Source organism: Pleurodeles waltl, chromosome 4_2 (assembly GCF_031143425.1).
Source record: "Pleurodeles waltl isolate 20211129_DDA chromosome 4_2, aPleWal1.hap1.20221129, whole genome shotgun sequence".
In the NCBI taxonomy this organism is placed as follows: domain Eukaryota; kingdom Metazoa; phylum Chordata; class Amphibia; order Caudata; family Salamandridae; genus Pleurodeles; species Pleurodeles waltl.
In genome coordinates this window covers 678,977,446-678,989,917 of record NC_090443.1, presented here as the reverse complement: position 1 = coordinate 678,989,917, position 12,472 = coordinate 678,977,446, and the positions used below count along the sequence as shown (strand labels likewise).

The following is a 12,472-nucleotide window of genomic DNA, read 5'->3' as shown; positions in this document are numbered from 1 at the left end:
GCACATAGTTTATGTGAAAAAGACCCCTCACCCACCAACCAAGTTGGCGGCATGCTTCATCATCGGGGTCCCACCTGAGACACCTAACGTGTCACAAGTGTGCTGCGACACCTGATTACAGCAGAGCAGGTTTTTGTCATTTTACCACACATACTGGTTGGATTTGGCACAAGTGTGAGTGATGGTTCAGTAGATCAAATTTTGTTAACAAGAGATTTCACAAAAGTAAAATACAACTGAAAGGCCAAAAAACAGAACCAATGACTCACAGCTTGTGAGGTGTAAAGCTGCGTCAAGGCACCAACTGTTTTACAGTCCATTCACACACCTTTCATACATGACATGCACAAGACCATTCACGCTGCCAGCCACGGGCCCAGCACATTACAATACTTACATTGACAGACAGCGCCACTCAAGGGCCCATCACTTACATACGCCCACATGCCTGATTCAGCAGTCACACTAGCTGATGGGAGTGTGTGGACTGACGTTTGGCTGGCACCACCAGCCAAGTGCCATCTCACGCACACCGCCAGCCAAGCGCCACCCCAAGCACACCGCCAGCCAACCGCCACCCCACACACACCAACAGCCAAGCGCCACCCTACACACACCGCCAGCCAAGCACTACCCCATGCCCACCGCCAGCTAAGCGCTACCCCACGCACACTGTCAGCCAAGTGCCACCCCAAGCACACCACCAGCCAAGCGCCACCCCAAGCACACCACCAGCCAAGCGCCACCCCACACACACCCTCAGCCAAGCACCACCCCAAGCACAGCACTATCACTTTTTTTTTGTTCAACAAAGAAACCACTATTTATAAAATAAGTAGAAAACTACAAACTCAAAAGCTCTAACTAAATACATGACAGTAATGGCAGCCATGAAACTGAACATATGAAAATATAAAATAGGCAGTTTATGCTCACGGTATTTCCCAAAAAATGTTCTTTGTGTGGTAACTTCTAAAACAGCCGGCCACACACAACCCAGGCTTTGAAGGGCAATCTGGGCAGGACATCCGTCTTTCCCTCCGGATACCTCTTCGGGCACATACTCTACATTTCTTAGTGGGCAAGTCTTTTTTGGGAGTGGGAGGAATGTGATCTGGAAAGTGGCGATCTTTCAATCTAGCCACATCCTCCACCACTGCTACTCTAGGAACTCTTGCCTGTTCCACCACAATAAGGCTCTATCACTGACTCCTGAAATTTAACAAATTTCATCCTTGACTCAGGTGAACAATCCTTGAACACAATAAAATCATTAAAAGTTGCAAAAGAAATAAATGTAGGGACAACTTTTTATACCACATGTAAGACTTACGAAGAGCAGTGTAAGGTTCTAACCTCTGATCTACTCTATCAACACCACCCATGTGCCTATTGTAGCCCAAAATGTACGCAGGTTTGCGCACTTCAGTAACTTGACCCCAAACAGTCACAGGGGAAGTACTCTCATCATGGATGGTAGATAGCATGTATACATCCCTCCTGTATGAAAATTTCAGAGCTAGCAGCTCATTATTCCGCAAGGCACTGCACTGTCCCCTCTCAAGTTTTTTTACAGACAAGCTCCCTTGGATAGCCTTTCCAGTTAGACCGTATTGTGCCAGAAGCAACAGTGCCCACTCTAAACAACTCCATGAACAACTGCACTCCAATGTAGAAATTATCTATGTACAAATGGTGACCTTTGTTAAACAGTCGTCTACCAAGTTTCCACACAATTTTCTTGCTAACTCCAAAAGTGGAGGGACAACCTGGAGAGTCAATATTGGAATCCCTACCAGTGTATACCCGGAAATTATACACGTATCATGTACTACTCTCTGACAGCATATACAATTTAATTCCATACCATGCCCTCTTACTAGGAATGTACTGCTTAAAAACTAAATGCCCCTTGAAAAGGACCAAAGACTCGTCCACACTTATCTCTTAACATGTGGAGCCGCTGTCAATGTCCCGCCCAGGCAAACAATGTTTCGGGGAAACTGGCAGTCAGTAGTTTGACCGTCAGCATGAACGCGGTGGTTTTGACCACTGTGTTCATAATGAGGGCCTATATTCTGAAATCACGTGTGCGGTCAATGTTATTCTCATACAAAATTAAAGAAAGCTAGAAAAAATTGTATCATTATTATTTAAGTCTTACAGTATTAATGAATTGACATATTTAATACTCCAGCCCTTTCTTTGAAATGACTGCCAGTTAATAACTTCACCCTACATGGATTTCCTTAGGACCTTGCAGTTGTAAAAACATAGCTGTAACGTACTATAATCATTATTCATTAATTGATTTACTAAATTGTTCTGTAACATTAAAACATACTTAAACATTATATTTATTTATGTTAATTGAAAACTGAATCTAGTTGGTTTTGTAGGCATGGATATGATAGTACTTTTGAAGAAGAGAAAATGTATTCCTGATGCACGTTTATACTTGAAAAGGCAATCACAATGATGGATGTGTTGATTTGTAAGCATGTTTAAATTGTTCAAAAATTGAGGAAATTGATTAACATATTTATGTAAGTACAAAAAATTCAACTCATGATGAATTTTCTTCACCAGACTCTAAATAGCAAAATATGCCAGTTTTTCCCGTAGCATTTCAGCATTGATATTTATGTGGTTCAGTGAGTATGCATTACTTTTCCAAAGGACTTTTCTCCATCTGCAGGGTTAATGTTTCACTTTCCATCCTTTTGAGTGAAGACACTTCGGGGTTGTCAGAGGAAAGGCCAGTAAATTAAGTGGCCATTTTCCATTCAAAGCTGAAATAGGGAAGCACGTAGCATTTGTGTAATGAGGAAAGAGGGCAATTGAAGATGCTCAAGAGGCCCAAAAGACCAAAAGAAAATGACAGCATCTGCCCAATGCTCACTGAATTCTGATGTCTGTGCAGACATCTAGCAGCTAGAGATTGTCCCAGTAAGCAAAAAGATAACATCAAAGTCAACCCAGCCTTATGGCCTTATATACAGTTTGGTGGATGGGTTACTTCATCACAAACATGGCGAATATCATGAGGCGGATGGGATATCCAACACATTTATGACAGAGTAACCCCCTTCACCAAGCTCTAAATCAGGCCCTTAGTTCTTTCTCCCAAAACATACTGAAGACAGAATCTCATTGAGGATGGAACCATCCAAATGAGGTTTTCCGCAATCAGGATATCATTTTCCTGAAGAGACCCTTTACAAGCTGCACAAGGGTGGCTCGTTCAAGCCATGGCTATTTAGCCACCCTGCAGTGATGTATATACTTCTTCACTTTGTAGTAGCCCCTTCACACTAATACTGCCATCCTGATTCATGGTGTCACTATCAGTAGAGGTCTATAACTTTAATTTGATGAATACCTCTACTGTTGTGGTACTCATGAGCCCCTGGTCTCTCAGCCATACCCTGGATGTAGCTCTCTGCATGTTAAAGTTTAGCACAAGATGCTGCGCTTAGGCAATTGTGACCTAAGGAAGAATCAGTGCTACTTGTTCTGTCTAGGTCCTGTCGCAATACAGACAAAGTCCTGGTGTCATAGGAGAGGGGAGGTTTTCAATATTATTAGAAACTGGAAATCATCCTGTATTTCATAGAATGCTTGTGATCCAGCTACCTCTTAAAAAGATCTAATACTAATTAGCCATTTACCCTAATGCCTTTGTAAAAGGTTTGTGGTGCCACTAAAGACTCAAGCACAGCACTAAACAATAGAAATGTTTTTTTGGCAGACTGATAACCACAAGAAACACTGTCACTGGCCTGTGACATGTAGATAAAAATGTTGCTGTGTTTAGAATTACTAGGCGATTACTGGGGATATTATCTGTGTATCACGTCTGGCTTTCTGTGTGATATCCACATATTGTTTAATCTTTTTTGGATCAGTTTTGCTGCCATTTTGACTGTGCATTCATGAGACTATCACTCACATTCACAATGCCTGAGATCTGGCCCTAAAATACGGAGTAGAATTGGTTGAAACCAATTAACTTATTTAACGTTTAAGTACAGTCATGAACGATGATATGGGAGATGTACCATTGGCATAAATGTTGAATATGACATGTGGTCTGTAGTGTACGTTTACACAACCCACTTGTGTGGCAAGAAAAACATAGTTTTAGCCATACTATAGTTGACATATTTGCTGCTACCTTAAAACACATAAACAAAATGCAAAAAAAAAAAAAACTCTTTCAGTATGTACAAACCCCCATGTTTATACAAGAGATTAAATATCACTAAGTGTGCTTTGTAACCCACAGGCTTTGGTGCTAAATATATACATTTGGACAATAATTAATATGAACAATAGAACGTCCTTACTATAACCAACTATAAATTGCTGGCCATTATAGCTTTGTTTTCCCATGGAGAGGTATATTTGACACAATTCAGGTTAGGAAACTGCTAGACAGTCCAGTAAAAGTTTAATTTTTATCAACAGTTTAGCAGAATAGATATTTTTGAATACATTAAGAGTTTTTGTAAACATATGACTTTTGTTGCCTGGAACCCTTGCAGTCCTAATCTACTTATTCTAGTTTCCTGAATCCCTATTGGCAATAAATAGCACCAGAATGAGGTGTGAAATGGTTTGCCTGCCTGAAAGCAATGCTTTTGAGCACAACTGGCAGGAGGGCTGGAAGGAGTAATTACTTTCTATTTACCTTGATATATGGGAGGGTACAGGACCCATGCTTTTGAAATTTCAATGGCAAATCAGTTTAGTGTGAAGACGCCATTCTGCTAGGGATTTGTTCTAGTGTTCTTTCTCTTCTGATAATTGGGAAGCAGGGGTGAGTTTCCATAATAGTTTGCCAAGGGTGGGCCCAAATATCCATAGCACAGGCCTGAGTAGAATTTGGGAGCTCTGGACCTGAATACAGGGTCCTGTTAGCTTGGAGAAATCCTTCTGGAAAATCTTTTAGGCAGGCAAACAGCAACTACTGCAAAAGAGGGATGACAGTGACTATGGGGAATTTGGAGGGATTGGATCAGCTTTGCCACCAATTACTAAGTAGTGTAAAAGCTTCCAACTACCAGCCCATCAGACCACAAGTCAGCGTGGCGGAACTTTATAGAATGAAGATTCTCTCTGGACCTGCCTGTGAAGAAAACTAGGTCGTATACTCCTCCCATATGTATGTAAGGACAAGAAGTTCCCACTAAGTATTAGTTGGCTGGTGTATTCTTTTTTTTTTTTACATGTCAAAGGCATCCATCTTGTGCATAAGAACCAGATGAGCAGTTAGGAGTGAACTGCACTGGACCTTGCTGTGAAAGACCTGGGAGCAAGGAGTGATCCCTTTCTGCCTGTAAGGCAGGCCAGGAGTAGGCTTTTCAGCACTTACAAGAAAGTGGAACTGTGTCATTTGTGGCCTCTGGTGGACTGTAAAAAATTGCCAAAGCCCTCTGAGAAAGACACAGCCTTGGGTGCTATGAATTGATGATTTGTTCCACTCAAGCAAAATTTGAGTTTACCACGAGAATGCCAAAAACAGATGTCTGATATCGTGGGCCTCTCACTAGCTCTAGGCTCTTGCCTTTCACAAATGCGATGTTCCCAGAGCAAGCACACATTCACTTCTGCACTGGGAGCAGCACATTTATTGTGACACAGGGCACTGTCACTATTTGCACCTGGTGCACAGACATATGTAAGTAGCATGGTGTGGAGTGAGATAGAATACCATATTCATAATACAGCTCCAAGAAATCTACAACGTTTTTCTCATTGAAATTGTATTTTAACCTAGTGAGATACTATGTAATGAAGTTGGTGAGGTACCCTCGGCCCAATTAATAACCCAAAAATGTATTCCTGACTTTGGGTGATCATTGTCAAGAGGGAGTGATTTACACATTTATTTTGAGGTTCCTTAGGTAGATTATTAGTCGAGACTTCACCAAAGTGTTTTGCGCACAATACAGGAACAAATATACTCAGAGCCACTAGTAGTTAACTGGAACTCTATGAGGGCCTACAAACAAATACATCCTGTTGCACAGTGCCAGACATTTCAGTGGGGATGCCTAACAAAGTGGTTTCATGGAAGGGAAAAGGAATTATTCCTGAAAAATTACATTTATGATCCAAAGTATCCAATCATGTGAAATAATGGTCTCCCAGCTGGTGTGGAAGTATTGCAAGTGACCGCTGATCAAAAGGTTTCAATAAACAAAGATGATTAACTTTTACCTGGCATTTGGGTCATCATATCCCCATAAGGAGACCAAAAATACAGCATGATTAGTGACTGATTTTTTTTAAATTTTGGTTGAAAGAAAATGGGAGATTGACTGGATCAGGTTTTGGACTAGTGCCTTCAGTCCGTTAATAAGACACAGGGTTGACTGTTGTGAGACTGGACTCAACCCCAAAGAGTATGAACTCTTTGAAGTAAGGCAGATATGGTGGTAATATGGTAATAATGACTGATCAATAATGCATATCAGCGTTCCAACACACTACAAATTCAAAGGATAACAAAAAAATAGTGGGCTTGAGTTATGCAAGAAGAGCATAATGTTCGGACAACACTGCGGGAAAACATGGTATTACTGCACTTTGCAGGTCTGGTAAAATATGTTCAGTAGAAAGTGTATCATTTGTTAAGTGGTCAAGTCTCACTGTTACTCCATTGACCATTCATGAAAGTGTGCTGAATGAATTGAAACTAAAATGTGTTTTTCTTTACAGCCTGGTGATTGGATTTACAGCCTCTGTAATACAGAATCACCCATCGAGATAATAGGTCTTACAGTCACCACTCATCCAGCCAATGACAGTAATCCTCCAATTATTGTAAAAGTCCACATGAACGACGACAGTAATACATTCCCAAATCCAATGATTGTCTATGCAGATGTCAGCCAAGGATATTCACCTGTTCTTGGTGTGAACGTTACTGCTATTATTGAGCCACAAACTGGAGAACCTGTGATTTTGTCACTTGAGGATAATGGTGCAGGTAAAGGATATGGATAATTAACATTATTTGATTTCATGTAAAGGAACAATGTGATCTTTATACGCTAATCAGAGAACACAAAATGAGTGTTAAGACATTCATCATCTCATCTACAAAACACTTCTTCACTACTAATGTGCTCCTATTATGTTTCAAAGCATTTTAGTTTTAAACAACACATACAAATAAACAGAAAGGTAACTCCAGACAATTCAAAATCTCCTAAGTTTGTTGTATGTACACACTCTATCTTGGCCCTGGTTCTCCTCAGTTATTCCCACAATTATTGTTAGTTATGATATAACCAAGCTTTGAGAAATGTTTCTACTCACTTCTTTCACAAACACAGTACCCTACCAGGTTCCTTACTTTACCAAGCACCACCAATTTAGAGTAGAAGTGCTCAACCTGACTATTGTGAAGGTGCCCCATTTAAAACATACATTGAAAAAACATTATTTTCAAGAACAACGACTCCTAAATATAGACTGCCTAAATCACAAACTTACATGAAAATCTAAAATGATTTATATTCACTAAATTCAGCCATCTTCACTTCCCACATACATTTGAAAGGGGTTAATTTACTATTTGAACTCAATTGGAGTCAAATGCTTGATAGTGGGTTGGGTACAGATTAACGTTTTTGTAAAGAAAAATTCATGCTTATAAAAAGTCAAGGGTGGTTTATCGAGTTATATTCTCAAAGAATACATTGTTTAGCTCCTATTATTTGTGCTACAATTGTAACTCTTTAAGAAATTACAAGCAACTGGATTTCCCCATTAAGATCTACAATCTATAAATATTCAATGCTGTACCATTGCCCTTTTATATGATCACTTGGGCTTGGTGTTCAAGCAGTCAATGGGAGGTGCAGGCTTTGTGGTTTTGACATTAATGCTTTGACCATATTTAGCATATTGTTTCCATTTTACAAATTTAAAGATATAGGGCATATTTACATGTAACTGGCGCAGCACAGCACTGCGCCACAATTGGCAGCGCCGCATTGTGTCAGTTCTGAAATGCAAGAATGCTTTGTATTTACAAAAATACAGTGTACCCCTGTGTTTCCCCTAGCACTGGTGCTAAATTGATCTGCCAGCCCTAATGCAGGCATCCTTGCACTATAGCGCAAGGGTGTCTACATTAAAGGGAATGATTGTTTATGTGCAAGAAGGTGCCCCTTCCTGCACATAAACAATCTACAATGGTGATTTGGCACTTATATGTGTGCTGCAGAATGCAGCACATAGAAAGAGCAAATCATGATTATTGAATGATTGTTTATGTGCAGTAAGGGAGACTTTCCTGCACATAAACAATCATTAATAGTCTTTTGTTCTTTCTATGTGTGCTGTAGAATGCAGCACACATAGAAGAAGCAAAAACAGGAGAAATAAAAGTATTTCCCCTCATTGCGCCATGCTATGGTGGATGGTGTTAGTTTTTGGAACTGCCTCAAATTTACAATTCTTTGTAAAAAATGGGGCAGCATGAAAAGCATTGGGTGTTGTGGTTGAAGGCGCACATCAACAGCCATTGCAAGCCCCACTGCCGCTGAAATCTGCATTGGAGGGGCCTGTATTTACAAGGCGGCTTTAAGGCACAAAAACTAGCTTAGCAGAGCGCCACCAGAGCGTGACTAAAAGTGATGCTGAAGTGGCACTAGGGGATTGTAACAATTACCCATAGTTCTGTAATGTTTATATGGTGCACTAAAGATATATTTGTATTTATTTATTTATTGAAACATAGACCATAATTCCCTAGTTGCAACTTGCCAAGAAGGGGAAACAAAGGAATAAAAGGAGATGATGGTGTGAAAGGTTTGACATATCCTGATTCAGGAGGATATAAAGTGTCATCCTGTGCTTTTTCATAAATGCTTTAAAAGTCTTGATGTTATTTTTGTATGAAGGAGGTGCTGGGTTAGATTATTCTGTACCTTCTGTGGTGAGTTGTTTTCCTCCTACATATTTTTTCCACCCTTTGCTTATATAAAGCTTAGTATTTATGTTGGAAAGTAGGCTTCTTTCTGACTTGTTCTGTGTGCATATTTTCAAAAGGTATTTGGGGTCTTTATATTGTGCAGCCTTCCAAATGCTGCAGATCATTTAATATAATGAGTTGTTTGATGAGAACCCAATTCATTTTGGAATGCTAGGTGGTGTGCGTTCATATTTTTCCAAAAATAATTATTATGGTTTTAAGTGGGATTATTGGTACTTTTGTCTTCAATTCGCCATTGAGGTAAATACCCTTGATAGTACTAAACCTTAAGTGATGAGTATCCTATGAGGTATGCAGATGATGGAGCAGATTTTGAAGATGTTATAAAGCTGAGCATGTGCATTTTCTACTTATTGCTAGTGGTGTAAAGAAGAGATCAGAGTCAAAAATAACTCCCAGATTGCACGCTGTTTTGACAGGAGCACGAGAGGGATTAAGCTCTGATGGCCAATTAAAAGGGAACAGGTTTTTTGTACCAAATGTTACAATTGATGTTTTTTCCATGTTAAGAAATAGAAAGTTTTTTGTCTTTCCAGGTTGTAGTGGTTACAAGCCATGGTCTGGTGACTGAATATCAAAAATGTTTGGTGGAGGGCAAGTAAAATTTGAACGTGGTCAGCATGTGTTTAGAATTATAGAACAAATTAGAAAATTACTGTCACAGGTAGATATTAAGAAGTATAGTAGAGAAAGAACGAGTCTTGTGGAACCCTGTAGCTGAAACTGGAGTGCTTTAAATGTGTGCTGTAAATGATTGACACATTGTTTTCTATTTGCGGAGAAGAGTGAAGTTTGTAAACAATTAGGTCAAAGGCTGCAAATAAATTGAATAGGATTAGCATTGAATTCTGGCCTTCTCATGGATGCTCAGTAGTTGTTCCCTGATGTTTAAGTTCACGGGTTGTCATGCAGATATTTGGTCTGAATCCTGATTGGTAGCCTGGGAGTAGCCAGTTAAATTATATGAAGATTATCAGCTTGATGTGGCTAAATATTTGATGACTTTGGCCAGAAATAAAAAGGAAGAAAGGGATCTATAGTTAGCAGGTATTGCTGCATCTGAGAAAGGTATTTTCAGGAGGGGAATTATAATAGCTTGTTTTATGTTTTCGGGGTATGAGAGACATTTGTGATTAGGAAATATCTTCTACTTTACTGAAGATGATTAAGTACGATATGAGTGATCGCTTGTATTGCTGATCATTGGGATTTTTCTGTTTCTCTTGTATTTAGTTAGATGATGTTGATGCTCATATTTGCATGGAGGATGGCTTTTATTTCAGTATTATATGAATATATTACTGTACGGGGCATCTGACCGTGTTATAATGCTGCCACACTTCGCCATACATGATGTGTGTTATGAATAAAAATAATAAAAACATCTGAAGAAGTAGGATGTGAGTGTAAGGGGTCATAAATTGAGACAGAAGGGCAGAGCTTGCTGATGAGAGATATAAACCTGTTGGTGAGATGAGATCGAAGTGACTGAATGTGGAATGGGTGAATTGTTTGTTGGTTTGGTTAACTATTTGGGTTATAAGGGAAAGGTTAAGAGGGGAGGCTTGTGAGCTGTTTGCGACATTTCCTCTCTTGGGTGGAGTGAGGGCTGGGATTATCACAGAGTTCCTGGAATGGTGTAAACACAAGTTCCGGTGCTGCGAGTTCTTTGTAAATGTTGAACAGTTCTTTCATGCAACTCCTTGATCCATTGATATGTGCTTTGTAGTAAGCATAAGCTTTGCATGTGATGAACTGTTGAAAAAGATGTAGTACTTTATTTAATGAATATTAATATCATATGATTTTGTTTGCATTGGCATTGCTTTTGTGATCATATGTGATTATACGGTTCATTTCAATTTGAATTCCAGTTAGGATTAAATAAAAAAAAGGTATCTGTGGAAGCTTGGTTTGTGGTCTAACAGCCAGATATTTGTGAAAGTATGTGTTAAATCGAAGATAATCCACAGACCAGGAAGATATTTAACGAGCTTTATTCCATAAAAAGATTCCTCTTCAGATCACGTCCCAGCCTCCCCTTTCATCTCCACAACGTCCTCTGCTCGCGCTCACAGCTCTGCCCCACCATTCTAAGAACCTCTCCAGGTTCTAACTCACGGCTATTAGGATATAACACATCTCTCCCCTTTCATTGATGACCAAATAACAGTATGAGTAAAGAAAAGATACAAAAAACTTTAAGATAACAATCACTACATATATACTGAAACATTTCAAAAAGATATAAGAGAAACAAAAAGCTAGCATATATATTATTATTATTATTATTATTTTATTTTTTATTTTTATTTTTTACATCCTCACATAGTTTCTTAAGTGGGAAGGAGTCCTGATATTTCTCCTCGGTCTCATTCACTTCCTCACATCCATAGTGTTTGAATTCCACTCTTTTGGTCCTTTTAAAACATAGGGGGTCATTCTGACCTTGGCGGACGGCGGAGGCCAGAATGCCCAGCGGTGCACCGCCAGCCTGATGGCGGTACTACCGCCGACCTCCGCCATGGCGGTAATTACCGCCATGGTAAGAATGACCCCCATAGTCTTTTAAATGTGGAGGTATATTGATGTTCCTCTCAGATCTTCTTAGTCTCATCTCATCAGCAGAACGAGAGATTTCATCTTGCGGTCCCTCCAGAGTTTCCAAATTCGCAGTGTTACTGTGAAGCTTAACAATTCTATTCAAATTCCAAATTCGACCGTCACCAAGTTTTACAGCATTAGTGAAAAGTTTCACAACCTCCATTGGAGAGGAAAGTTTCTTTCCACAACCTCTCAAAACTGGATTCTTGACCATAACCCAATCACCAACATTTACGACAGTTTTCTTCACCCAGTTCTTCTTATCAAAGTTACATTTACTCATCAAAGATTTCTCCCGTTCCCTGACTTTCCACCCTTCATCAAAAAACTTCTTTCCTTTTACCCCCAACAACTCATTAACCCAATTCGGTTCAAGAATAGTGTTCCCTCGTCTCCCACGAAATAAGACAAAAGGAGTTTGACCTGTGGTTGAATGGGGAGTATGTCTATATACAGCCACCTTTTTCATTACTTCCTGTTTCCAATTTAGATGATTGTCTTTGGCTAATGTAATAGTTTCCTTTAAAACTCGATTGAATCTCTCAATTAAACCATTACACTCAGGGTGATATAGCGCACACAATTTATGTCTTATTCCACACCCTTTAAGAAATCTCTCCATCTCTCTTGAAATCAATTGTACACCATTATCAGTAAGAAGAGTGGAAGGAATACCCTCTCTATTAATGAGGTTTGTGAGAAATTCTATCACTTTCCGAGTTTCTATTCCCCTGGTAAAACAAACTTCAGGCCATCTAGAATACATGTCCATGATCACTATGACATATTCAGCTGACCCTTCGCTGTATATAGGACCTAAAATATCCAAAGCTATATCTTCCCATGGTCCTATCG

At 39.5% G+C, this 12,472-nt stretch overlaps 1 protein-coding gene across 1 annotated transcript in view; it reads left to right on the top strand.

The window, feature by feature from the left end:
* LOC138293182 (calcium-activated chloride channel regulator 1-like) overlaps positions 1-12,472 on the top strand; it is a 417,394-nt gene that overhangs the window by 358,096 nt on the left and 46,826 nt on the right. The window contains exon 11 of the mRNA XM_069232259.1: positions 6,727-6,997. Coding sequence (XP_069088360.1) covers positions 6,727-6,997 — 271 coding nt within the window. The remainder of the gene's footprint in view (positions 1-6,726; positions 6,998-12,472) is intronic.